This window comes from Aethina tumida, chromosome 2, assembly GCF_024364675.1.
Source record: "Aethina tumida isolate Nest 87 chromosome 2, icAetTumi1.1, whole genome shotgun sequence".
NCBI classification, from domain to species: Eukaryota; Metazoa; Arthropoda; class Insecta; order Coleoptera; family Nitidulidae; genus Aethina; species Aethina tumida.
Genome location: NC_065436.1, coordinates 30,518,713 through 30,545,636, shown reverse-complemented (window position 1 = coordinate 30,545,636; position 26,924 = coordinate 30,518,713). Strand labels below are relative to the sequence as shown.

Here is a 26,924-nt window from a genome sequence, read left to right as displayed (position 1 = left end):
TTTGTCAGCAACAAGTGTATATTTGACGCTGGGGAACAGTACTAAAATTAAACTCATTACGTTGTATTATTTTTGGCAGAGAGTCAAAGAGGAAAATCTGAATGTTACATTGTCCTGTTTTAAAGTCCACTAAGCTCAATAACATCGCGGAACGGTCCTTCCTAATCCGATAAATGCTAGCTTTCGATCCATAACGACGTCAGGTGATTTCAGTAAATCTATCGAACACAGAGTTTACAATGGTGTAATTGAATCGGGACCGAAATCCCCTAATATTGCCCGGCTCTGTGTCCCTTGCTCAATAACCAAACAAGAATTACCTAATACCAACACGGGCCCTTGCTGTGTTACACAGTCATTATCCATTGTGTTGCGCAACTTACGCCCTTTTGGTAATATCGCAGATGGAATTAGTTTGACGCTCCGCATGTTGATACTATTCAACTAAAACTAATAATCATCGACGTGCATCGATACAAAAGGAAGCTGGCTCAGTAGGTTCAAATAAAAATCACCAATTAATATATCCAGTTTATTAAAATACATAAATGGCATCATAAAATTCGTGAGGGTAAAATTTTCGCGTGCTACAACACACACAATTAAAAGAAGCTTATCGATAATTCGTTCCAATAAATATCCAACAGAACATCATATTTACAATCTTCAAAACGGGTCCAAAAGAAGCGTGAGTGTTAAAGCAAAGCTTTGGTTTCATTGTTCCATTTGTTCCTCGCCACAAAAATAGGAGTTTTGCATCGAATAAAGCCGGTCAATTGGGTTCAAACCGGGAGCAGTTTGCGGGGGATTCTGATGGGCCACTGGGGGATTCAGAAAGAACTGCGACTGGCCCGAGTCTAGGGCAGAAGGGAACGCAATTCCCATAAAATGGTCGTCTCGTCTTTTAGTGATGTCAACACCTAAGGAGAGTTTTTGAGTATTTATGCGCCGGTTAAGTTGTTGTTTACCTGGGAATGTGTGCAGGGGTAGGTTGTTGTTGGCTTTGAAAAAAGGGTTGTCGTTCTCCCGCTCCTCTTTGATGCTGATGAAGTGTCGGTCATTGGAGGTTTGTATGATCCCGTCTTCTCCCGTAACGGTTTCGGTGTCGCTGCAGCTGTCGTTGAAGAACGGTGTGGATCTGGGACCTGCGACAACAACCAATTATTTCCCGTTACAATTAGCATAATCCCCGAAAACGTTGGTGCAAACAACCGTGCAAATTTAGAGGCTTAAAGTTCGAAAGTCGCGGCGTTAAAACTCCTGTAACTCCAAATCCTGAAAACCGTCCAACTTGTTTTATTAATTCCCGTAGAATGAGCTAGCGTTTTAAACAAAGAGGCTAGGCAACAAAACAGGCATGCAGTCAATTAGAAAACAATTGGAGGACGGGGAGAGAATGTACGTACTTGGATCCTCCTCCTTTACGTTCAATTTCTTTTCATCACTTTCCGGATCCTTGGTCGCTTTGTTATCCTGTCTCGCTTTCTTTTGCATTTTCTTCATTTTGGCACGCTGGTTTTGGAACCAAACCTGTCGGAAGTAACGTGCGTTAGTCACGGACCGAGTGGCACAAAAGAGAGAACGTCTCTTTAGCATTTCCGAATACATAACCGGCAATAAAACTGCGGAATGTATTTCGTTTCAGTGCGTGAACGAAATACTTCGCTCCCAACAAAAATAAAAAAGTAATCGAAAGAACCGGCCGGTTTTGTTGTTCTCAAAAGCCGTGGGGCTAGGGTGCAAAAACATCGAAACTATTTCCGATTCTCTGTCAATGTTGACTGACTTCCGAACATACCGAAAACTCGTCGGGAAGCAGGCACGAAACTTGCTCAACTTACTTGAACTATTCGCACGCTCAGGCCCGTATCTTTGGCGAGAGTTTCGCGAACTTTACGGCACGGTTTCGGGCTCACTTCAAACGACGCTTTGAAGGCGCGTCTCTGCTGCGTCGTCAAGATCGTCCTGGGCCTCTTCGGACCGCGCCGTCCGTCGTGCGATCTGTTGGACGTCAGCAGATCGTCACAGATGAATTCACCTAAACGGACACAAAGTGAAAATCAAATGTTCAAAAGACGAATCTGGATGTGGTCACTTCTGGTGCAACGTCTACATTTACATACCGTACCCCAGTCCCTGCAACATCTCCACTTCCTTCTCGTAGTCGATGCGACAGAATAGCTGGCCCTGCTTGATGACGTACAGGTCACCCTTTTGCAACCGGATGCCGCAAACGACGCAAACGAAACACCTGAGGTGAAAAATATTGTCGCTCGCCCTCATCACGAGCTCCTCCGGACTAACCCTTTCGGAACAGCCCAGACATTTCTTGACAAACAACCTGCAAGGAAACGGCTGATTAAAAATCGTGCACCTGTTAGTTATGATCGACATGAGCCTACTTGGAAAAAGTCAAACACCAAGACAAAGGGGTGGATATTAAACGGGAGTCTCGGCTCCGACGATGTGCATATATTAATATATGATTGCGGCGTCGTTTGCGCCACTGCCGCACGTGCACCAGAAACTCCCTTCGCTGCGTCGCTATTCAGTAACTACAACAGCTTGTACCGATCATATGAGGAGCAGTGGCGCACAGAAAAAAATCCAATCATGTCAATATCTCATAAATGAATATTGGTTCTGTTTCTTAAGCTTTTGCTGACTGATTTGAAAAAATTAATTCCATGTAATTTCAGTTTCAGAAGTCTTGCACCACCCTGTTAATGATGAATTTACTTATGAGAAATTGCTTAGCTAGATTAAGATCTAGAAAACCTTTAAGAGTACCTGGGCTATTATATAGACCGAGAACATCAAAAAATGGGTCCATGGAGGATAGAAAGAAAGATAGGATTGGTGAGTAAGAATCGTCTCATTGGAGTCTGGAGAGAAAGAGGTGCACAGCAACGTTGTTTCCAGTGGAGTAGTTATATATGCTGACTGGTCATGTTTTGGGGTGGAATTATGTATGGAAGATGGAACCGAAAGAACGGAATGACCATCACTTTCCCGGTATGTGAATCCAATTAAAGATTAATTATCCAGATTAATTCGACACCATTTAAATTTATATAAGAGTATCTGGACCCACTATAGGCTGCAGCTGAAGAATTGAATAATATCCTTCAAGAATTTATTAATAATCTAACAAAAGGCATGCATAAGAGGCACTTTTAACTTAAATTGTCTTTAATTATCTTTTTTGATAATAAAGTTTGTTGATGATGAAGGTATTCTAGTTATATTTCTTATTAACATAATTATTCTCTATTTGGTAAATTTTAAAACCCTTTAGAGGTTTTTTACAGATGTGCAGATGTCTAACAATATGTCTAACAATAGGTATAATAACAAATTTTGTTAATTTTAAGTAATTTATAAAGTGGTGCAAGACTTTTGAATGGAGTGTATATGTTTTTAGAAGAATAAACCACTTCTATCTGCAAACTTCAAAAAAACAATTGATACAATTAGAAGTTCTTTATGACAATCCACTTTTTTCTCAAGAGGCCAAGGCCGAGATAAAAAACCTCTAACTTTTATGTGTTCATAAAAATCTGGAGCAGCCATCGTAATCCTTTCTTACGCCCGTTGTCTTAAATTGAATTTTTTCAGTGCGCCACTGCCCGTCACATATTCGAGCTACGACACAATTCGTCCCCTAAATATATACATCATACTTAAAAAGCGTGCAAGGGCGGAGATGTGTCACATTATGGGCAGCATATGCAGCAAGAGCACAGATCACGACTCGTTCGTCACCCCCCACTTTTTTTACAGGTGTCCTCGTTATTAAATACACATCAAATATATCAAAAACTGTCTATATACTCCGGGTGGATGTTCTTTATCAAAAACGCGTTTTTGGTTTTCCAGATTTTTGTATTACGGTGCATATGTTTAACGATGATGGAGCACCTAAATGGTTCCGTATAATTTGAGGTTTCCTCCTTCTTTGGTCACGCACGTATCCGGATCAATAAGCATCTTTTACAGTAGCCAGATAGATAAATGATTTTAATTGGTTCAGTTTGGTCAGTTGTGAATACCTAATCAAACTAGACGGCGGTGTTTGTACAATTCCCACAAACCATGAATATGAAACTGGTATATAAACCGAATCCTGGAAACTTTCTCATCGTTCGCGTCGAGCAAATCAATGCGGTCCCGAACATATTTATTATTCCGATAATCCCTCATGTTTTGGCAGCAAACACAGAATTTAATAACACCGATAGTTGACTGGTAGTTTCTATGGGGTTTATGAAAACTTGGCAATCTCACGGTCGGACGACCGTGTCGGCCGGGACTGAGCATTCGGGATGTTTGCACAGCCACAGTTGACCGTCGGCGTTGACGTATCCCCAGGACCACCGGGGACCGAAGCGGACACGTGTACACCCCGTTGCACCCGATCGTCGAAGCACTTAAGCAAACTTTCGACTTGTGCCATCTTTGACTGGCTACTTACGGTTATTAGCTGGCCGGAGGCGCAATTTGTTTACGTTGCCATTCTGTTTGGTCAATCGTCAGACGCCGCTTCATGCATCGATGTTTTCATCTCTAATTAAAAAACTATTCAAACTTGTCTCAATTCGGGCACTGTCTAATTAACTTTTCCTCCATTTGGTCTACTTGAAATACAATTGGTCTATTACACCGGTTTGCAAGGACAAGATGAGTTCAACGCTGATGAATTTTTTGACAATAAATGTAGGCCAATTGGTATTCGATCTGTCTTCGGAGTTATCGCCCTTTTTTGGTATTAGCTCTAGCAGCAAACCATAGGCATCAAACTTAGTGACTGATCAAATATTGGGACGTGTCAAAGTGATACGAATCAAATCAAACCTCTGAAGAGGTTTCCGATAGGAAATAATTCCAACAGACGTTGATCTGTAAACCTGAACAACTATAAATATGCAAACAATGGCCAACGAAGGCCTTAACCTTTACATTACTGTCAATTATATAAGAAATTTAGAAGAAAATTAAAATAACTGATGTATTCTATAACCCAACATCTATACTTGGTGGACAGTTTTCGGACCTGTTACATCATCAGTGGTAATTTTCTTCGTATTTGCCGAGTAGTGTTAGTCTCCTGCTAGACATAGTATGTAGATTAATCGTATGAAATCAATTAATCTTTCTCGTCGCAGCAATATTTCTCCGTTACAGTTTCCAGAGGTTCTTTTGTGTAGGAATATGTGCAGAACGAATTTAAGCGGATTTCATCTGACTACTATACAACAATAAAGGCGAATCCCCCATAATATTCGGATAAGCGTTTATTTAAGCGGCATCCCCACAAATTCGGATTACTGCAAGCAGGAGAAAACGGCTTCTCGGTCTAAGGCGGGCAACATATTGCACCAGATTTGTCCAAGCGTTTTTTCTAGCCCGGGGGGTTAAACCCAAATGTATATTATTGTTTATCTAGCGCCCAGAATCGAATTGTACCCTTAATATACAAATCGGTCGTTTTCGATTTAGAAATGAAATTACCATTTGGACTAATTTGAATTGGATGTCAATAAAGTGTGGTTCATGACGGTGTTTACTTTCGGAATATTAGAAGGGTCAATGTTGTCTTCCACCCTACCGCGTACACCTGCCTCAGTTTTAAAGGGATGATCCGCAAAATTAATTCACATTTCGCTCTTACAACCCCATTAAATGAATAATATTAAGGGGTATGTATAATTAATTCGGTGTTTGATATGTTTCGAAGTATAACACTACTTTAAAAAAATTGTCTTTTATGTTCCACCATGATTTTTCAATTTTTATAGTTGTTCCGTTACTTTTGAGTATAACTCGAGATATAATTAACCGATTTGGCTAAACAAACATTTAAATTAAATATAAATCAACGTTCTATATTTATGTAGCTTTGAGATTAGTCCAATAGTTTAGATGACAGCGAATTTTTTTGTTCAAAAATCGTTGCAGAAAATTCACATAAACTGATCGAAAAAAGTACATATTAACATATTTCGACCAAAATATAAATTTTAACTCTGTTTAAGAACTAACAACCAATTTCTAGTGCCTTTTCTTACAATCATGCAAAGACGTATTTTATCAAAAGCTGACCTACATCGTGATGTAGGAATGCTTCAGTTTGGCACAAGACAAGTTGATGTGGCAAGATCTGGCTGCTGCATTCAATGTTGACCAATTCGTGCAATGTGCAAGATCGGCTTAGAGAAAATCAACAAAGAGACAGATTATTAATCAAAGAAACAAGAACGGATCCAATAAAAAACTGCACACTTCTCAGACAAGATTTGATTTTAGATATTGGACGTCATATAAGCCCAAGGACAGTGTTAAATCGGTTAAATAATACAGGACTCCGTTGCAGGAGACCCATAAGGCAAATACCCCTCCAACGAGATTAGCTTGATGTCAAAAAAGAGAATTATGACATGAAGAGTAGAATACTATGAAGTTTACAGATGAAAAAGCAGATTTAGAGAATTTAGTGATGGTCAGTACAAGTCTAGAGACCTCCAAGTTAAAGAATAAAACGACGTTATTTGCAGGAAGTTCACTTATACCAAGGTGGGTTCATACTAGTATGGGGTGGTGTTTTCATAGGAAGTAGAAATAAAATGTATGCACCAGATATTATCCATAACATTGTTGAACATAGATTTCTAGACAACATTCTAGCACAGAGCTAGGGTTGTCCTCAACCATTTAGAAAATGCCCAAATTGAGCGTCTACCCTTACCAGCCCTGTCGCCTGATCTGAATTGCATAGAACATGTCTGGAATATGTTTGGAAGATCATTGCTCACCAGCCCCGTGCTCATAGTGCCACAAAATTAAGACAGCTTCTTAATTGTGAGATCATTTTTAATTGTTTCAATAAAAGAGAGAAAATATGCAAAAATCGTCAAAGAACTGTAACGTAAGTTGTCGTTCGATTTAGATTTCTAGAAATTTATATTTTTTGTAAATCTTCATGTACAAAAATTCAAAATAAACTTACTTATCTATGTAAATTTTAGGTATTTTTGTCCCAACAATTGACTTTATTAAATGGTTCTTTAGCCAAATCGGTCAATATTTAAAAACGTCGGTAAAAATTGAAATTAAAAAATACATAATTTTTTTTTAGTGTAACTTTCGTGTTTAGTGGGCCCAAACATATATGAAAATCATAATGTGACATGCTAGGCAAAATGGCTGTAAACCAGCGTAATTTAATAAAATAATAAACAGGGGACACACCGATGACCAACGTCTCATCAGATTCGAAGAAAATATGTACATTTTCCCAAAGAATGCGTCAATAAAATTCAGTCTGTCGCGGTTATTTAAAATAGTTGAACACATTTCATTGAAAATATTTGTGCGGTCGATGGAGCGGCCCGCGGGGCGAGGAGGGAGGTGACGACATTCCGTTTTCGATATGCCGGCGCCCCTGTTCGGGGCGTCGGGGCGTTTACGATAAGAAAATATCTCGAAAGAACGGCGAACAGTTCGGCATTCTTCCGATGAAATATTTGCAAACTAACCTGGAGTGCTCTCGTCGCATCCGATTGCTCCGAGGTGCTTTATATAAACTTCCAAACGGTGTCGCGCCGCATAACGGTGAAAACCTTTGCCGGTTTTCTGCGCGCAAATATTTGAACGAGTTCGTTCCGTCCGAAAGTTCGCACCAAATGAGTTTTTGTCAAGGCACGGTGATCACGTGTCGCCCCGAGACGACGACGTGTTTGACTTTTCTTGCCTTTTGATCAATAGTGCGTGCCACTGTCGCTAATTGCTTTTCGAGAATTCGCACTTCGAAGCGCCTTTGATGAGGAGGCACAAGGAAACTGATTGTATGGGTTTTAGGTTTTTTTTTTCAGTGAGGCGTACGGAAGAGAACTTCATCTTGATTACTGTTAGACTGTCAAGAAAGTCATTGCTTTCTTTGTTAATTGGTTTCTTAGTGATGATTATTGGGTCAAATTTTTAATATGTTGATGTGTTTTGCTCTATCTAAATGTGTAATCCCGTTTTTATTTGAAATCATTTGGTCACTTATTCAAGGCTTTGAATAAAGTTTGGATAAGTAGCAAATTCGTACAATTTTCTTGTTCCACTTCAAGCAAAGTTCCAGAGATTGCTGCTGAATTAGACGTAACATGTACTCTCATTTCTAACTACCTCAAACAGATTAAAAAGACCAAAAAGCTCTATAATGGGTGCTACAGAAATTGAATGAATATCACAAAAACCACCGTTATGGGGTGTCATCTAATCTTCTTTTACACCTCGTGAACGAACTGTTTCTCTTCTTCAACGATGTTCAGCACAATGGCTAAACACTTTCCAAAAACAAAATTGCACCAACAAAATGTTATAATTACTGTTTGGTGATCTGCTGCCTTTGGCGATTTCATCGCCTTGAGAACCTCTAATTTATCGGTATAAATAAACTTCTTTCTCGTTAGCAAAAATGTTTTGACTCCCACGATTCCTAACATATTTCGATTGATCAAGATTTGTTTAATCTTAGATTTGTGCATTTTATTTTTAAGATTGAAAAACTCAACAAAATTCTTGACAACCTATGGTGATATTAAGAGAAAATGTACATGGACTTGCCTGTCGTAGTCGATCCTGCAGTAAAGTTTGCAGTCCCTGACGAAACAAGTGTGGTGGAGGCGGTCGCCACACGCGCAACACTGCACACACTGTTCGTGGTAAGACGCGTCCATTATCCTTAGAAGGAATCGATCGTTGATGGGCCTGCAACACATACCGCACAAAGGACCCAGGCCGCCAGCTGCAACAAACACGACCGAATACACTACATTTATACCATGTTTTACAACCACTATTGACTATAGCCAATGTGTTCCTACCAACAATTAACCGTTTTACTAATCGATGAGCCCTTTGGTACGTCGCAATTAAAAATTGAATCGGTGCGGACGCGTAATGACAAGGCCGGAAAATTGTGTACGATTGGCGGAATTAAATTTTATAAATTGTTTCTTTTTACCACGTCCGAACAGTCCCTTGTCAAATTGTCGAAATTCCACTCGACATAGAGACTTCAGAGACATAACTAAGCAGAACTAATTATTTTTATTCGTCGTGCTCGCGGATGTGTAAACATATTTGGAATATTTTATCAATTAGAAGGCACGATATGAGACTGGGGGAGCCGGTGCCCCCGCGTCGGACCCCAAAAACAGGCGAGTAATCGAAACCGAAGGGGGATTATTGAGAACGATTCGAGCGTGATTAATTGATTCATAAAGCAGACAGGCCCCGATATTATTGCGGGGCGTAAATAATACTGAATTGCTTACAGGTGATCCGGTCAACTTTCGACATTTTACCCCAGTTCCAATGCGAAATCTGATACAAGTGGAAAATTTATTGGTCTTTGTGATTACGGTTTTATGCCCACTTTGTTTGTGGGTCCAGACAAAACAAAAATTTCAAATATATCAGTTTTTTGTTTTACTTCTAGAACTTCCAAATTTTCTCTTATATAAATCCAATAGAAATTAGATTTTAAAATTCAACTTCAAAAAGAATTAGCCTTTTTTCCTCAACTATGACATCAAAATTGTTACTATTCCATTGAGGTAATATTGATTAATATTAATGGTACGTGTTGATGAAACAACCAGAGCCTGGATTACAAACCATTTCCAATTATTTTAAAAAAGTCTATAATAATATGACTAGGAAGAAGTGGGTGAAATTCCTTTAAACTTTGGAAAAGGAAAAAATGTAGAAATATTCAACATCAAATAGAATTAGCCTTTTTCCTTCAAATATGACATCAAAAAGCTACCACTTGATCAAAGTATTACAAAACAAGTGAAATTACATTTCCTACAGGAAATTTTGAAAAAAATCTTGGGAAGATCTTACAGGAAAAAAAAGGTAATATTAATGGTCTGTGTTGATGAAGCAACCAGATCATGTAATATAGACTATAAAGCATAACCCATTTCTAATTATTTAAAAAAAATTGAGTTTAAACAATAATATTAATAGGAGGAAGTAAGTGGAATTCCTTTGAATTTTAAAAGTTAAGATTAAAAGGAAAAAATGTAAAAATATTTCAACTTCAAATAGAATTAGCCTTTTTTCTTCAAATATGATATAAAAGGTCCTACCACTTGATTGAACTATTACAAAACAAGTGAAATAATATTATCTCTAGAGAGAATTTTGAAAAAAATTTGAGAAAATTTTACAGAAAACAAAAATAATTAAGCTAATATTAATGGCCTGTGTTGATGAAGCAACCTGATCATGGAATATAGACTATAAAGCATAACCCATTTCTAATTATTTAAAAAAATCGAATTTAAACAATAATATGAACAGAAGGAAGTGGGTGGAATTCCTTTGATTTTTAAAAGTTAAGATTAAAAGGAAAAAATATAGAAAACATTCAACTTCAAATAGAATTAGCCATTTTCCTTCAAATATGATATCAAAGGTGCTACCACTTGATTAAACTATTACAAAACAAGTGAAATAACATTATCTCTAGAGAGAATTTTGAAAAAAACTTGAGAAAATTTTACAGAAAACAAAAATAATTAAGGTAATATTAATGGTCTGTGTTGATGAAGCAAACCTGATCATGGAATATAGACTATAAAGCATAACCCAATTCTAATTATTTTAAAAAAGTCGAAGTTAAACAATAATATGAATAGGAGAAAGTAGGTGGAATTCCTGTAAATTTTAGAAGTACAAATTAAAAGAAAAAATTGTAGAAAAGATTCAACTTCAAATAGAACGGACCTTTTTCTTTCAAAGGGAAACTTAGGTATGAATATAGATTATAAATCTTAAACCATTCCAAATTATTTTTAAAAAGTCGAAATTAATCAATAATGTAAATAGGAAGACGTGATAGAATGGTAGAATGAAAAGAAGACATTTAATCAGAATTTGAAACTTGAAAAATTGCCATACATTTTTTATAATTTTAAACAGGGAATAATAACACTGCTTCCTCTAAGTTCCCTACAGCTAAAGATATTATAGATCAGGGATGGCAAACCAATGACACAAGTGCCACAAGTGGCACGAAAATTTTTATGGCACGCATAAAAACAAAATTATTTTTTTTTAGGTTACCTTTTTTGATAGAAATGAATTAAAAATTATTAATCTACATTTAATTTATAATTTATGATATAAATTTGTAGTAGTGAATACCTATCTTAGTATGTTAACTAGAGCCGTCATATTATACATTTTATTATTAAAATATCCCATGAATTCTCTCGAAGTATATTAGATAAAATTTTGAAATATGAACCTGATGTTAAATCTTAATCATCATGTGTACAGCAATAAAAATCACATTAAAAACAATTATTTTTAACGTAAATTTTGTTTTTTTGTATATTCTTTTTTGTAAATCATTGATTAATAAAAAATTGTTTAAAAAAGAATTGCTTTTTTTGTTTATTTAATTATACTTTCGTGAAATTTTATTGTGACTCGTTACCTATTTAAAAAAAAATGTTTATGACTTTGTGGCACGGACATCAAAAGAGGTTCGCCATCCCTGTTGTAAATCTTTGAAATCGGAATTGGAGTTATTAATTACATATTCATTAAATACACTGTATTCCTATTTAAAACTCTATAAAGACACAACCTATGCTTTACATAATAGTTTAAATAACTAGAAGGAATCATATACTTTGATCACGTTTTAGTTCGGGTTATTTAAAATCTAATTTCATCTGCATGTCAAGAAATAATTAGGGGGTAATAATTTAAGTACCATAATCGGATCAGACGATTAATTCCAGACGTACAAATCCCATATTTACAAATATTTATTGCACATTATAACACACTATCGGAACACTTGTGTTAGCGGAACCGATTAGACGGAATGGTAAAAAACGCGATTAGAAAATGAGGGGTGTTAATGCCAGGCGGGTATGACGTTGCATGAAATCGCGATTGAAAAGAGTTAAACGGACAACAAAAGGAGAGTCGCGGATTAACACCCCGGCACAGGGTGGATGGATGTGTCCGTAGACCCCGTCTCTCGAGAGATTGATGAACTGGCACCGCAGGTGGTGTGTACAAAATTTGCGAAATGGTTTTATAATAGCACCGGCGCAACGTATAAAATATAATAACAATCGTTTGTAGAGTTAAAACTATTAAACTTGTTTAACTAGCGCACAAGTCACCGTTTCGTAAAATCACAATTCAGTCAAACTTTTAAGTTGCTCAGCTTTATTTTCTCGTCATATTCCGTTCGTTGCATCTGTTTTGTTCCCTTGTCATTATTCATTCTTTCAGCCAGTCCTAAATTAGTTTGTCCCTGATTTACGAGCGTGCATACCGTACAGAAACGAACCTGTTAATACTTTATACTTTTATACGCCAATAAGAAACGAAAAAGCCGGTCATTAACTAATTTTACAGCTTTCATGTTGATCACCCGTTCACCTATGGGCCCACATAATAAAAATGTCGTCACCCATGCCAGTTTTGTACATGTGTACGCGTGTTCACGTGTCAACACCACGGCGATGTGTTTACAAGGAAATGTCAAATATTCGACCCCGTGTCGATTTTTTAATTGAGTCACGAATAGAAAAAGTGCCGACTGTCGTCGAGGTGAATGTGGTGTTCGACTTTTCTGCTTTCTGCGTTTCGGTCGGAAATAGAAACATTTATTCACCTGATAGAGTATTTTTGGTTTGGGTGCAGTTTTGTTGCGATATTTTTATCTGGATAATCCTCCAGGTTATTATATTTTAATTATGAAATGATCCGTTAACAATGTATTTAAAAATATGATATTATGGGAAACCTTTTAATAAAATATAATTAATTTTACATACAAAAATAAATATGTATGCAATATAAACCAATAAAAACTCTTAAGCATATTATTAAATTCAAATTTTATTAGAATTCGGTATTTTAAATAAAATCAATTCTGTTACAAAATATATATTGCCGATAATATAAATTATAATATTTAATTTTAATTAACATGTTTTCATATTTTCTTTATTAAATAAAGTTTCAAATTTAATATATGTGGCAATATTGTTTTAATACAAATATCCTCATTTTTTAATATACATTTTAATTCTTTTCAGTACTTTTTAATTATAAATTTAAAACTAGATTATATCAAATTTTGATAAATTGCCATAGTCCTTATTTTATATTCCTTAAAAAATTGTATTTTACCATAATTTTATTTGATTTAAAATTTTAAATAATAATTACATATATTTTAGTTTGTAAAACCTTTAACAACTGAAAATTTAAAAATATCATTGAACATATTCAGTTCCTTCAATATTTTTATGCAAATATAATTTTTTTATACATATTCATAATGTTTAACATTTTAATTATTTTTTGATTTAAAATTTCTATTAAATTTATTTTAATTTAAACAATTTCAAACAACTGCAAAGCTTAGAAAATCGTTTGTTTAATTTCAATTTTTTCTAATTTTACATTCCTTAAAGATTTTTATTTTAATTTATAAAAATTCTTTTTTTATACAAATACATCATATTTAATCATTTTTAAATGTTAATTCTTTTTAATTTTATTTATTTCATATTCCTTGAATAATTATATTCTAATTTTATTTGATTTAAAATTTTAAATTTAAATTTAATGTATTTTAATTTACCAACCAAATCTTTAACAATTTTAAATTTAAAAAATGACTTTAGGAACATCTAGTTTATTCATTGTCTTTTATTCATAATGTTTTTCTTTCTCAAATTTAAACATTTTTAAAGATATATTTTAATTAATTAATTTGACAAAAAATGTTTGTTTTTAATTAAATATGCTTTAACGAATTATATTTTAAACATTTTAAACAATAAGGATTAAAAATATCTTGTTTATTTCGTTTGTTTTTTTAATTTCAATGTCACATATTTTATATTCCTTAGATTAATATTATTAATTATTTATTTTATTTTAAATTTGAATTAAATGTATTTTAATTTGTCAAATTAACACAACTATAAATCTAAGTACATCAGTGGGGATATATAGTTCATACATTGTTTAATATATTAAATAGAAAAGATGTTTTTTAATGAATTAATTTAAACAAATATTATTATTTAATTTATTTCTTTTTTCTAATTTTATACTAATACTTTACCAATTTTATTTTAATTTACAAAATCTGACATAAAAATCATTTTTATATATATATATATATATATATATATATATATATATATATATATATATACAATATTTTCGTTTTTATTTAAACATTTTATCTTAAAATGATTTATCTTGAAATGATTTATTTAAACTTTGAAATTTGTATCTTAATTAAACAAATCTGACACAAATATAAATTTAAGAATATCAGTGGGAATATTTAATCACTCAAGATGTTTTTTAACTAATTTCGAAAAAAATGTTATTTAATTTAATTTTTTCTAATATTATACTCCTTGACGAATTTTATTTTAATTTATTTAAACATTTTAACTATAAATTGATCTATAAAATCTGAGACAAAAAGCATATTATATGGAAATTTAATTTAAACATTTTAGTAAAAAATGTTATTAACATCTAAAATTAATAGATAAGTATATTTTGATTTTATTTGATTTAAAATTTGAACATTGAATTAAATGTATTTTAATTTGCAAATTTAGCACAGCTATAAATTTAAGGATATCAGTGAGAATATCTAGTTCATTCATTGTTTTTTTCTTTATAAAATCTTTTATTGTTAATTTTAAAAATTAAAAATAAATTTTTAATTAATTAATTTCGAAAACATCGTCCTTAATTTCAATTTAATTAGTTATACATATTGTATAATAAAATATCTAAAAAATTCAAAAAATTTTTTATTTAATGTTAATTTGTAAAATCAAATACACTTTTACATTTGAAAATATCAATGGGAATATCCATATTAAATATAATTATATTTTAATTTATTTATTTATTAAAACCTGACACTTGAGATTTAAGAATGTCACTGGAAATATTATTTTTTTAAATACATACATAATATGTTTCATCTTAATATGTTATTAATTTTATTAATAAAATAAATAAATATTAATATTTAAAAAATATTTAATAAAGATCTTAAATTTCGAAAATATAGTTACTTAATTTAAATCTCCTAGTTTTATATTATTCACATAATTATTTTTTATTGTTATAATTTGATTAAAAATTTAAAATTGCGATTGATCGCAATAAACATTTAATATTTAAATAAAATCATCAGTAAACACTACTTCTAGGAAATTCATATTTATTAGTTTAATTTGCCAAATTTAATATGAAAAAAAAATTATAACAGATTGTGTTAAACACGTATTTAAATAAAATCATTTTCATCCAAATAAACTAGGTCTAAGAAATTCAAATTGTATTATTGTTTTTAAGTCTTTTTGCGTTATAATCAAACAATAATTGTTTCTGAAAGCTAACGATTTGCACAGTTTCCATTCTATATCCTAACACATATCAAAAGAAACAGTCGAAGTTTTATGTATTTAATCCTAAACAAACAGCAATAAATAAAAGCATCTACGCATGACAGTGGCAACAGCAAATCGGAAACATTACCTACCCATAATGTCCCGCGTGGACGACTCCCCCGTCCTATGCCGATGCAATCGATCAAAACACAAAACCAAAATACGTTTATTCAAAGACAATCAACAATTTAACAATCAACCGACTTATCCGCCATATACTTAAACTCGACGTGTGCCGCTGGCCCCCTGACGGCCGCCTCTGCAACCGCCGTTGCGGAGGCGGCGCTTGAGGCCGCGCCCATTTGGGGTTGTCGCGGCGGACGTCGGACGCACACACGAACATCAGTTGGAGGGAAAATTGCTGCCGCGGCAGTTCGATGCATGGAAGCGGTTCGCTTTGTGCGAACCGGTTTTTATCGTCTTTGGCAAACTACCTTTTTTTTCATTGCTGCTGGTGTCGAAGCCTGATTGGAGCGATCGACGTTTTTGCGACAGGTCTTTTAGAATGTTCAATGGCCAATTCATCTGCTGTTTTTTTACGATATGGAATGATTAACTTATGTTTAAAATTCTGTAAAAACTGGTAGATAATTTGAATGAATATGGCTGTAGAAATAAAAGAGTATCGCCATTTCTTTTTCTGATTTTTATAATTAAATTCTTTATAGAAAAGTATGTACAATATATTTAAATTAATGTTGTAGTATGCTTTTTATTTACAAATTAATTGATTACTTGTGCATACTAATCATAAATTTAGTACAGTACTTACAAAATTAGTATTAAAATCTGATATAATATGATACTTGAATAATAAAATTTTAAAAAAAGATTAGCATTTAGAATTTTAATTATAAAACTGTATATTATAAATTTTCATAAAATGTAATTTTTTTGTAATTTTAAGCAATACATATAATACGACAATATCTTCTCATTTCTAATATACAATTCTAAATTTTAATTAATTAGTCGAAAATATTTAAAAAAAAATTAGTTTAATTATAAATTTAATTTATTTAATATTAATTTGATACCTACACAAAATTTTATACTATGTATGTACTGTAATAGATAAAAGTAATTATTTCAAATATTTGTTTATTCAATATTCAAAATTTGAATGTGAGAATTGTTTGTATATTATGTAATGCAGAACTGTTTTATTTTTTCTTTACATACAAAAAAATTTGACTAGTCGCTGGTAGATGGCGCTTACTCACTTAAGGAAATAATAAAGCTCTCTCTGCTACAAAGTTAATTATTTTGTCACTATAGACGTTACAGAAAACAAATAACTAAAATGGAATACTTCTGTGTACAACAGCGCCATCTCTTATCACTAATAATAGTTATATATTTGAAAACTAATTCTCCATAAATTTAATTCAAAATATTACAAATAAAGATTTATAAAAAATATTTTTAATATTTAATAAAATTTATAAAAAGATACAATAACGTCCCCAATATAAATTACATAAAATAAAGTAATATAATAAAAACACAGGTACTGGTAATAAAATAGAAAAGTACCACCAACTCATTCATGAGTTTTAACATGTGCTTTAAAATTACTTGAAATAGTAGTTTTATAATGGCACCGCTCACAATTAAAAATTTTACTCGTAATCAGCTGCAATGAATCTGTGTGTGGATGTTTTGTTAACACATGATTATCAAAATATTTCTTGGTATGGAATTCTTGATGACAATGTTCACAGCGCAAACGCTTAATTTTCCTCCTATCATTTTTCCTGTCCATTTCCAAAGGAGTCTTATTTCCACACGTCCGCATGTGATCAACTAAATGGCCTTTAGCTACCGTGATATAGGGACAGGTGGGACACTGGTGAATTTTACATTTAAGTGGTACCAAATTCTTTTCCTCGTTTTCCTTTTTATGTTCCTTCAATACATGATTATACAAGTTGTTTTTGGTCGATACTCTTTTGTCGCAGTAGGAACATTTGAATATGCGCGAGTCTGAATGTGTTTTCAGGTGGCGAGTTAATGTGTTTTTGCGGACGGTTGTGTAATCACAATGCGGACAGCAAAATTTTACGAAATCCCCTTTTCTGTGTTTGGTAAAAATGTGCCTTCTAAGATCAGTTTTACTGATTGTTGTGTAGCCACAATCATAGCACGTTTTCCCTTCTGGTTTCTTTATTGGCTTCTTTCTGAAATATTTAACTACGTAATTCTAAAATATGCTGACAAACTAGTTACTCACTTCGCAATTTCTCGATGACTGCATCTTGTAACGTGTTTCTTAAAATAATTTTCGTCAGCAATGTAAGTTTGGCAGTGTTCACATTGGAAAAAACTTTGTGGTACTTCATCTGCAAACTTCCACTTGCATCTTCTCATGTGGAACTTTTTGAAATTATCTGTTGTAAGGCACAAATCACAATAATCACATCGAAAATACTCTTTAATTGGCTCCTCTTCAACGCTAACTTGATCAGCAATATCATTAAAAGATACTAATATTTCATCACCTTTGCAAATTTCCTTGGAAGTTCTATAAAATATGTCACCTTCATATTGAAAGGCTGTAACATTGCTTTCTTCAAAACTAGTAGCATGATTCACATATCTCATCCAATTTGACTGGGATTCGTCGTTTATATCTAACTACATTAATGCAAATAATTATTTAAGTAAAACAAGTTGTACAACAAAGAACTATACCAAATTTTCATTCTTAAGTCCTTCAAATGGACCCATTTGTACACCACTTTGGATATTTTCAAGTGCAAACACTCCCATATTGCCATTTTGATTGGAAGCTATGGATAAGACTCTTTTGGGAAGTGTTTTTCTTGCTCTGTCTTTTGTGCCAATCTCAACAAATGTGTCAATTAGGACTTTTGATATTCCACATCCAGTGCAATAGCCTTCACTGAATGTCTCACACACATCACACCCTAGAAGCTTAATTTGTTTAAATGTAACAGAAATTAGAAGTTTACAAATTCATAGTAAATACAATTAAGTTTTAATATGCAATATGATCTCAATAGAATGGGTCAAATTTTGTGTGGATTTTTATTGATAAAATATTGTTTCAATCACTTTTACCTTTTGCAAAAATAACAGTAATGTAATAAATAAATGAATAATTAGACAACACAAATTGCTCTTTAGTTTACAATGCAACATAAAAGTTCAGCGAACTTACATATCTCCTTTTCTTCCCACTCTTCATTAATATTTAATACTTGTTCGTCTATATCAATTTCTTCTTTAATTAATATAGATTTATCGATATAGAGAATATTATTAAGCTCATCATTTTCTTGGGTTTCACTGACTTCTGTTTTAATGGGACAGTTACTTTTTGATATCAAAGATGTTTCCTTAGAATCTACTATTTCATTTTTTACAAAAATGTTTTGTGTATCCAACTCTTTCAAGGTTTCCATGCTTGTTTATATTGAAAATATCACAGGTCAAATAACAGCTACAAAAATATAAAATTAAATTAATGTTTACTGTTTTTATACTATATTAATATTAGGTAAACAAACCATTTCCGTAAGATGTGGCCACCGTCATGTTTTAAACTAAAAGGACAAACATTATTAATTTGCCTTAATATTGTTAAACATTGCAAAGTGTGCAATAATATTAGTTTATTTAGAGTTGCTGACGACAAAAAACAGGAAAGCAATTTTGTAATTTTTAAATTGTAGGGTTATGTTTGGTTAGAAATGAACATAAACCAGAGGAGGGGATATGACATATTAGTAGGACCTTTAAAACAACTAAAACCATCCAAAATGAGCATTTCATTTATTCAAAATAAAATATAAAATAAATATAAAAATACAATCTTCTATAAGATTATATAAATTAATTCATAGGCTAAAATATTTGTTCATTTTGTAAATTTGTGTTCATATGCATTAAAATCATAATACCAAAATGTAATTTTGAGCCTATTTAATAATTTCCTAGAATTAATCTCATTCTTTTTTCACTCTGCCTGATTTGTAGAAATATGCTGCCATCATTACTGATGTACTCAAAGCTGTATTCACTGTGAAATTCAACAACAGAGTTAAATCTGCAGATTCAACCATTATTGTGAATACTCGAGCTAAAATAAATTATGTTAAAAACAACTTTTATTAAAACATTTCAATGCTTACTAAAATTGGTAAAAGCTGAAATAAACCAAGTTAGGACGCTCACTGAATCTGAATTCTTAGTTCTGAGGATTTCAACCAGTTGTACCACTTTGGAAGATGCCCCAATGGGTGTACATAAAGGCTGCAAGTAAAATTTCAAGTACATACCATTATAAATTTGTTCTATTTGTCATCTGTGTACTAACCACAAGGAAGGCCAAAATGCCCATTGGCACAATTCCAAATAATAAACCACCGGCAAATGAAAAGTACGTTCCCATACCAATGAGGCTTATTATGTTTATTTGTCTTTTGTAGTGGAGCACAAAGAAAATTAATATCAATTCTTGTACCAAAATTATTGGATATTCCATATATGAGAGCAGGGCATAATGATTTCTATAGTTGTATGACATCATTATTGTGTAGCTGAAATGTGCCATTAATTAATGTAACTATTAAATTCATGGACACTTTAATATCCACCTGGTCAATTCCATCATTAGACCGATGAGGCTGATTCCCCGTGCATTTTTCAGTGATAAAATATTCCAAATTTGCGGCACTTTCAATATAAAACATGTCGATATTGTTATAACACTTAAAATATCTGAAACTAATCGCAAATAAGCTTCTGTATTGCTCCGATTCATCGTGCCACTGTTTAGCCCGATTTTGGCACACACTTAATCCCGGTCACAATTTATAAATACAAGTGCCACTCTATGTTTCAGTTCCCGGGTTTAAAGGTAAAAAACCAGGCATGTTATCAAATTTATTTTTATGAACCAAAACAATCCTGTTTTGAAGCAGGTGCGCATGACGGGGTGGTTGGTTATGATAAGAAAACATGATGTGAAATTAATGTTCACTTTATCTGAAATGTATGAACAATTGTTATTATTATATAATTAACTTCATTGAACTTTTAGTTTTAGTACAATAACAAAATAAGTGAAATTTCATGAATTTTAATTGATAGTTCGGCCATAAGGAGCGCCACCGTCGATTTATTTTAATTTATTTTACATTGATTAACTTTTCTACTTTTTTGACACATACATATTTTACAAATCGTTTCTGCTCAAAAGGACAAAAAAAAATTACGAATAGTCTCTTAAAAGTGAACAAAACCTAACTGCGTAATAGGCGAGAGCGCAAACGCAAAACTATGCCATCCGATTGGTTTCACCCTTTTGTTATGTCATGACAGAATCAAAACAATAAATACAGAATCATCTGAGCTGTTGTTGTTGTGTCGCAGTAGTGTTTGTTTATACGATCAAACCAAATTGACGGTGCAAAACTGTAACGAAATCTGAGCACGTAACGTGCCGGATCAACGATGGAGTCTAACAAAAAGCGAGACTTGGAAATCGTGTACAATTTGCTGTGGAAAAACGATCCTGCAAATGGCGGTGAGAAAGCGAACATTGTCGGAATGTACGACATACCGGCGACGACGCTCAACTGGGAGGTGTTCAAGTCCTATTTGGTAAGTTGATGCATTTTATTATCGACAGCGACTCTTACGACGAATTGTCATTCAGCTAAAAAATGCTGGCACTGCGTTGGACGATGTGAAAGTGTCGTACATAACGTCCAGCAATCGGGAGTTCCCCATACAATCGCAGAGGGACTTCGAAATTGCGTTGTATGCGTTCAGACGTAAGGCCAGAATGAACGAGATCATCACCCTTAAGTTGGACAGGGTGTCTTCCCAGCAGACAAAAACCAAGACAAAGAGGCAGTCCATAGATGTGGAGACTCAATTTGACGTCGTGGATTCACCCATCACACCGCCGGCAGCTGAAGAAGAACCTCCCATGTGGTTCACTACATATATGGCAAAGGTGAGTGTTATTTTTAATTTTGTTGTCATTACATATTTTTTGAAGATTTATGATGATCTTAATCGAAAATTGCGATTGCACAATATTGTATTATGAGTCATAAATGAGAATATGATTGTATATGCTAAAATAGTTATTGTTTTGGCCATATAGCATATCAACAATTCACAATATTTAATTTCCTCTTACTTATCTGAGTCATAAATAGAAATTTATCGTGGCTTTATCTATAGAACCCGAGATATATGTATATATTTCATAGTATAAAATTTCCTAATATAAATATTTCATATTGTAATATTGGTTATTTACTCTCCAAGAAATTAAAATATAGCATTTAGTTGGAATATGGACGTTAATGCAATTTGTACAAAGTCTACAAGATTTGATCCTGATGATTCATACACGTTGTGTATGTGTTAATTAAAACTAAATACTTCATAACAAAGAGAATATTAAAATTTTATTTGTTATAAAATATTTTGCTGATGTGTATTCGTTATAATCAGTATACGGGGTGTTTCATAATTTTTCCGAAATAAATATGAAAATTGTTTGAGTTACAATATTTGAAAATATTAAGAAGTAAAAAGGACAAAAACAAAGTTTTTTTTTGGGTTAGTTTGGGCTTAATTAGAAAACATCAAGAATTTAAATACAATTAAAAATTATGCCCTGAAATCATCTCAGTAGTGAGACGTTAATACGATCAAAGTTGTACTGCTGTGTTAGCGAGATAATCAGGGGAACCACCGCAGCACCACAGAACTAGAACTCCTTCAATTAAGGTCGCACTTCAATAATATTATATTATTATACATAATATTATAATATGAGAACATATTTTTTATTTCTTTGTATTTTTGTAATCATATTAATTGATAATTTATAAAATATAAATAATAAATATGTATATTTTTAAAAATTAAATATTAGTTCTTATTTATTAATTTACATTTATCTGAAACAATTCCCATATTCCTAGTTTTTTCCAATAATCCTTAAGTTCCAAAACCGAGATCTCGTTCTCTAAAATTGATGGAATTAATGAACATTAAACAGACCCCAAATAATTTAATAATAATAAAAATAATTATAAATAAAACAATTAAAATTTATTGAATATGATGTATGTATGGATGGTAGTATGCAGATTATTTAATTGGGTTTAAATGGGCGTATTTCTTGTAGTTTAAAGAGGAGGTATCCAAGGAAATTAAGTCCGCTGTGGCAGCATCAGTTTCTAATTTGAAACCACCAATGGCGACGGCACCACCAGCACCTTCCCAACATTTTTACCACTCGCGCAAGAGTAAACCAGAATCCAAGAGATCCAGAAAATACCCCAGCATTGTTGAACATCAAGTGAATGAGTATGTTGTCTGTTAAAATATTACAACTTATATTAAGTTATAAAAAGTTAAAATTGTTAAGTTTATAATATCTGAAACATCAAGTTTAAAAATTTTAAATTAACCATTTAAATTAAGAAAATGATAAAATATTTATTTTAAATTTTTAATATTACAAATGTTAACTTAAAAAATATAAGCATTTTATTTTTAAAAAATCAAAATATTTAATTTAAAAATAATTAAAATATTTAATTTGAAACAAGCTTAAAAAATTAAAAATATTCTATTTTAATATTTTAATATTTTATATATAATTAAATTAACAGAAAAAATATCTTTAAAATTTTTAATATTTGAATTAAGCATAAAAAATAAAATAAACATTTTAATTAAAAAAATAAACAATTTTATTAAAAAAATAATAAAATAAATATTAAATTTAAATTAATAATTTTTGAATTATTAAGCTTAGAAAATTGAAAATAAGAATTTAATCTTAAAAGAATTAGACATTTTAAATATAAATTTTTCAATTCACAGCAAAGAGATAATCAGATCATTGAAGTTAGAGCGTAAGCTCGAAAATAAACTGGAAAAACTCGAAAACAAGACTAAAAAAATCAAGGAGAAGAAACTGGCCCTGTTCACTAAATCGACAAGCGACAGCGATGCAGGTCCGAGTCACGCCAGTCTCAAGAAGATGAGGGACGTTACGCCCGAATATCAGATGGACGCGGCCGTGATCAAGAACGTTCAAGATCACATACCACGTTTCCAAGGCGGCGAGATCTACATGCACACTTGGAATGTGGTAAATACTGGCTTGGAGAACTGGACGTCAGATACGTATCTTCAGTATACCTGGGGTTCCAAAGCGTTGCATCCTATTGGAGCTAGGGTTCCTTGCCCGAAACTCAAGCCTGGAGAACAGGGAACTATTGGCGTGCAGCTTAAAATACCTTGTAATTTGTTCATTTTGATTGTCTTGTTTCTTTTGTTAATTTATGTTTGTTTCAGTCGAGTATGGTACTTACGAATGCTACTGGCACTTCCATCACATGGGTCGCAGGTTTGGTCAATGGCTAGGTTGTCAATTGACCGTTGTCCCATTCCACGAACCACCAACGAAAGTGAGTTGCTGTCACGAAAGCGTCGACGAGAAAACTACACCGATGAAAATTCTGAAATTCTCTATTGACACACCTAATCAGCAGCCAAACAAATTAGGTGCACAAGAAGAAGCTTTGGTTGATGCCGACGAGATAGGTGAAAAGAAATTTATTGATCAGCTAGTGAATGCCAGATTAGAGGCTCTGAAAATCCATCACGAACCAACCGACACAAATTGTAGTTCAGATTCTGACAATCAGAGTGTTAAATCGTCTTCTGACGAAGCTGAATCTGGTAAAGTATTGGGAGATGAGTTTGTGTTGGTGCCAGTCCCGATAAAAATGGAACCTAAATTACCCCAAACGGAAATACCGCCACCATCCAGCTGCTATCGCATCGATTCCATCGATCTGTTCGAAGTGGAGGAGGAGGTGGAGAAAGTGTGTGAAGAGCAGGGCGCTTGCGCCGTGAAACCAGATGAAAATTTCGACACGAACAACAACACTGAGAGTAGGGGTTGTTCTCCACACAACGCTGATATAATCCTGACAATGCCTAACGTTCAAGACGGCATCGAAGAAGGTATTTTTTTGTTGTGTTGGAATTAATTTGTAGTTAATTTTGTTGTAATTGTTTAGGATACGCTTATGTGGTGAATGGTAATGGCCAGGGGATGCATATTCCTAAAAAAATGATTAAAACTAAGTATCTAACCAAGTCCGAGGAAGAAACAAAAACCACCACATCATCTTCGTCATCATCTGTGGTTGTGATTAACGATAAGTGGGAGGAAGACACACAAAATGACGAAAATTCGGTTATCGAAGAGCGTATTCCCAAAAAGGCATCTAGCCCCAGAAGTCTCATTGACGATCTGAATTCACTACTGAGGACGGATGGAATAAATCCAAATGATACTACAAATAATCCTGATCTTACTACAATAATTGAGACTCCTCAAGACATCCAAAAGGTATAAATAAGCAATAAGTTAAGTAAAAATCATAAACAATTAAATTTCGTTACAGGGTGATGTCCCTAAAGAACCATCAAGTTCTTCTAATATGCCGTGGCGGGATATGACGGATTCTTCGGCCATGCAAGATAGTGCCTCTCGACTGTTCGTTTTCCCAAAAGAATGCCCTGGATACGAGGTTCGAAATAAACCAGTTACGAGTGAACCTACTGTAAAGGAAACCCCGTTTATCTTCTCACAACAAAGTCAGCAGTACGAGTCTAGACAAAATCCCAATGTCACCAGTCCTAATATTGAGTGTAAGTGTCAATATTTTAACCCATTATGTTATTGTATCCTGCTTGCTTTGCAGTTAACACAGGCGCTTCAAAGTATGATCCGTACGGTCCGTTGGAGGAACCATCGGTCCCGGCGCCGATCTACACGACAGCATCTACAAACTGCCGCGTGACCACATTGGGCGGTGGTCCGGACTCCTTCGTTCCCAACTATCAACAAACTCCGCCCGCGGAAAGGCGTGCCCCAAATGCAGATGAAATAATGCGTCAGGTGGAGGCAAGGAATAGAGCCGAGCAACAACAGCGACAGCAGGAACAACAGCAGTACGAAATTCCGGAGTATAATCGTCAGGAACCATCGGCTCCTCCGCGAAGCCAGAGCACTACGTCGCCGGTGCATTTGCTGCCAGATACTTTGGTGACTGGGGCCGTGAACGTGGCTTCCTCTGCCATCAACACTGCACGTTCAGTCATCAACATGATTGTACCACCTAGGGAGGTGAGACGAAATTGCTATCCAGTTATTTAGTTATATTAATGATATATTCCAGAATGGCGCTTGGGTGAATGGTCACTGGGTGTCTCAAAGAGCAGACACTCCACGGGAGGCTAATTTGAGGGCTTTGGCCGAAATGGGCTTTTGGGACAGAGATCTGAACGCGACCTTATTGGCCAGATACGATGATGATTTAACCAGAGTGATTTCCGAGCTTGTTCAATAGGCGACATTCACGCTTGGTTTTCTCCGTAACAATTAGTCCATAGGTTCGATGTTGTCGAATAAAATATGTATATTCCTGATAGATATATTTAGCATTGAGTTATGGTGTATTAGGGTAAATAGTTTCTCACTCTACAACGTAGTTTTATGGTCACAATCAACTTATATACTCAGAATGTCCAGAGGAAAACTTTTTATTTGATATATCCGAAATGGTTTATTGTTACGAAACAGTGATTTTAAACAGTGTGATTCTGAAGTGCAATGATGAGAGCTCGAAAATATTTGATAATAAATTTTTTACAAAAATTTTTGTATTTAGTTCCTATATTTATTTTGATTACTTTCATTAAAATTAAGACTGGTGGACATTCTATAATAGGATTAAATTTGCTTTGGAACTGGTTATAGAACCTAATGTATTTTGTAAGTTATACATTTTATGCATTTTCTCATTTATATATTTACTTTATGAATTATGAATATATTTCAAAGTTACAAGTGTTTTTTAATTTTTTACCTATATCAACCCCAATTTAAAACAATATTAATTATAATTATTAAAATTATAATAATCAGAAGTATGAGACTTCAAGTATTTTTTACCAAATTTCTTTTAAATGTAATATAGAGTAGTGGTCAATGTTAAATAGTTAAAATGTATTAAAAATATGCTATGTGAATTATATAGTAATGTTTTCCTGTTATTGTATTATGCAGATGGTAAATTGTTATACCCACTGTGAAATAGGGTGGTAATTTATTTAATGGGAATGCTTATTTGCTTTTGGCTTAGTTTTCCTTCAATATATAGAATATGGACAAATGTACATAAATAGATTATTACAATAAAAATTTGGTTTTATTATCTTTGAAGCTTCTAGTAATATTAAAAAATAAAATGATGTGCACATACGAAGTTTTAAGTATTTGAATTTCTTATCAAACATCCTACAATTAAAATC

The 26,924-nt window shown here is 33.2% G+C and overlaps 4 protein-coding genes across 6 annotated transcripts; 1 reads left to right on the top strand and 3 right to left on the bottom strand.

The window, feature by feature from the left end:
* Window positions 1–570: 570 nt before the first annotated feature.
* Window positions 571–15,760, bottom strand: LOC109604996 (LIM/homeobox protein LMX-1.2). Its single transcript, XM_020021553.2, has 7 exons — window positions 15,623–15,760; window positions 8,614–8,794; window positions 2,124–2,341; window positions 1,842–2,038; window positions 1,407–1,530; window positions 969–1,145; window positions 571–920 (listed from the first exon to the last, which is right to left on the bottom strand). Exons 1-7 carry the CDS (start codon window positions 15,624–15,626, stop codon window positions 715–717), a joined length of 1,107 nt encoding a protein of 368 aa, XP_019877112.2. The 5' UTR covers window positions 15,627–15,760; the 3' UTR covers window positions 571–714.
* Window positions 15,761–16,950: 1,190 nt separating this feature from the next.
* Window positions 16,951–19,220, bottom strand: LOC109605000 (zinc finger Y-chromosomal protein). 3 transcript variants are annotated; one of them, XM_020021558.2, is made up of 5 exons: window positions 19,064–19,220; window positions 18,715–18,996; window positions 18,225–18,460; window positions 17,764–18,167; window positions 16,951–17,723 (listed from the first exon to the last, which is right to left on the bottom strand). In XM_020021558.2, exons 2-5 carry the CDS (start codon window positions 18,956–18,958, stop codon window positions 17,720–17,722), a joined length of 888 nt encoding a protein of 295 aa, XP_019877117.2. In that variant the 5' UTR covers window positions 18,959–18,996; window positions 19,064–19,220; the 3' UTR covers window positions 16,951–17,719. The 3 variants fall into 3 exon arrangements, with proteins under 3 accessions (XP_019877117.2, XP_049818369.1, XP_019877116.2); XM_049962412.1 differs by having other exon boundaries at window positions 16,951–17,710; window positions 18,225–18,467; window positions 19,064–19,211; XM_020021557.2 differs by having other exon boundaries at window positions 16,951–17,710; window positions 19,064–19,211.
* An 89-nt stretch (window positions 19,221–19,309) lies between these two features.
* On the bottom strand, window positions 19,310–20,687 carry LOC109604999 (solute carrier family 66 member 3). The gene is made up of 4 exons (XM_020021556.2): window positions 20,153–20,687; window positions 19,873–20,095; window positions 19,688–19,808; window positions 19,310–19,635 (listed from the first exon to the last, which is right to left on the bottom strand). Exons 1-4 carry the CDS (start codon window positions 20,317–20,319, stop codon window positions 19,502–19,504), a joined length of 645 nt encoding a protein of 214 aa, XP_019877115.1. The 5' UTR covers window positions 20,320–20,687; the 3' UTR covers window positions 19,310–19,501.
* Window positions 20,688–20,891: 204 nt separating this feature from the next.
* LOC109604998 (uncharacterized) lies at window positions 20,892–26,460 on the top strand. The gene is made up of 9 exons (XM_020021555.2): window positions 20,892–21,161; window positions 21,217–21,519; window positions 22,711–22,892; window positions 23,415–23,836; window positions 23,892–24,566; window positions 24,623–24,957; window positions 25,013–25,259; window positions 25,313–25,737; window positions 25,790–26,460. The coding sequence occupies exons 1-9, from the start codon at window positions 21,012–21,014 to the stop codon at window positions 25,958–25,960; spliced, it is 2,910 nt and encodes a 969-aa protein (XP_019877114.2). The 5' UTR covers window positions 20,892–21,011; the 3' UTR covers window positions 25,961–26,460.
* The last annotated feature ends 464 nt before the right edge of the window (window positions 26,461–26,924 follow it).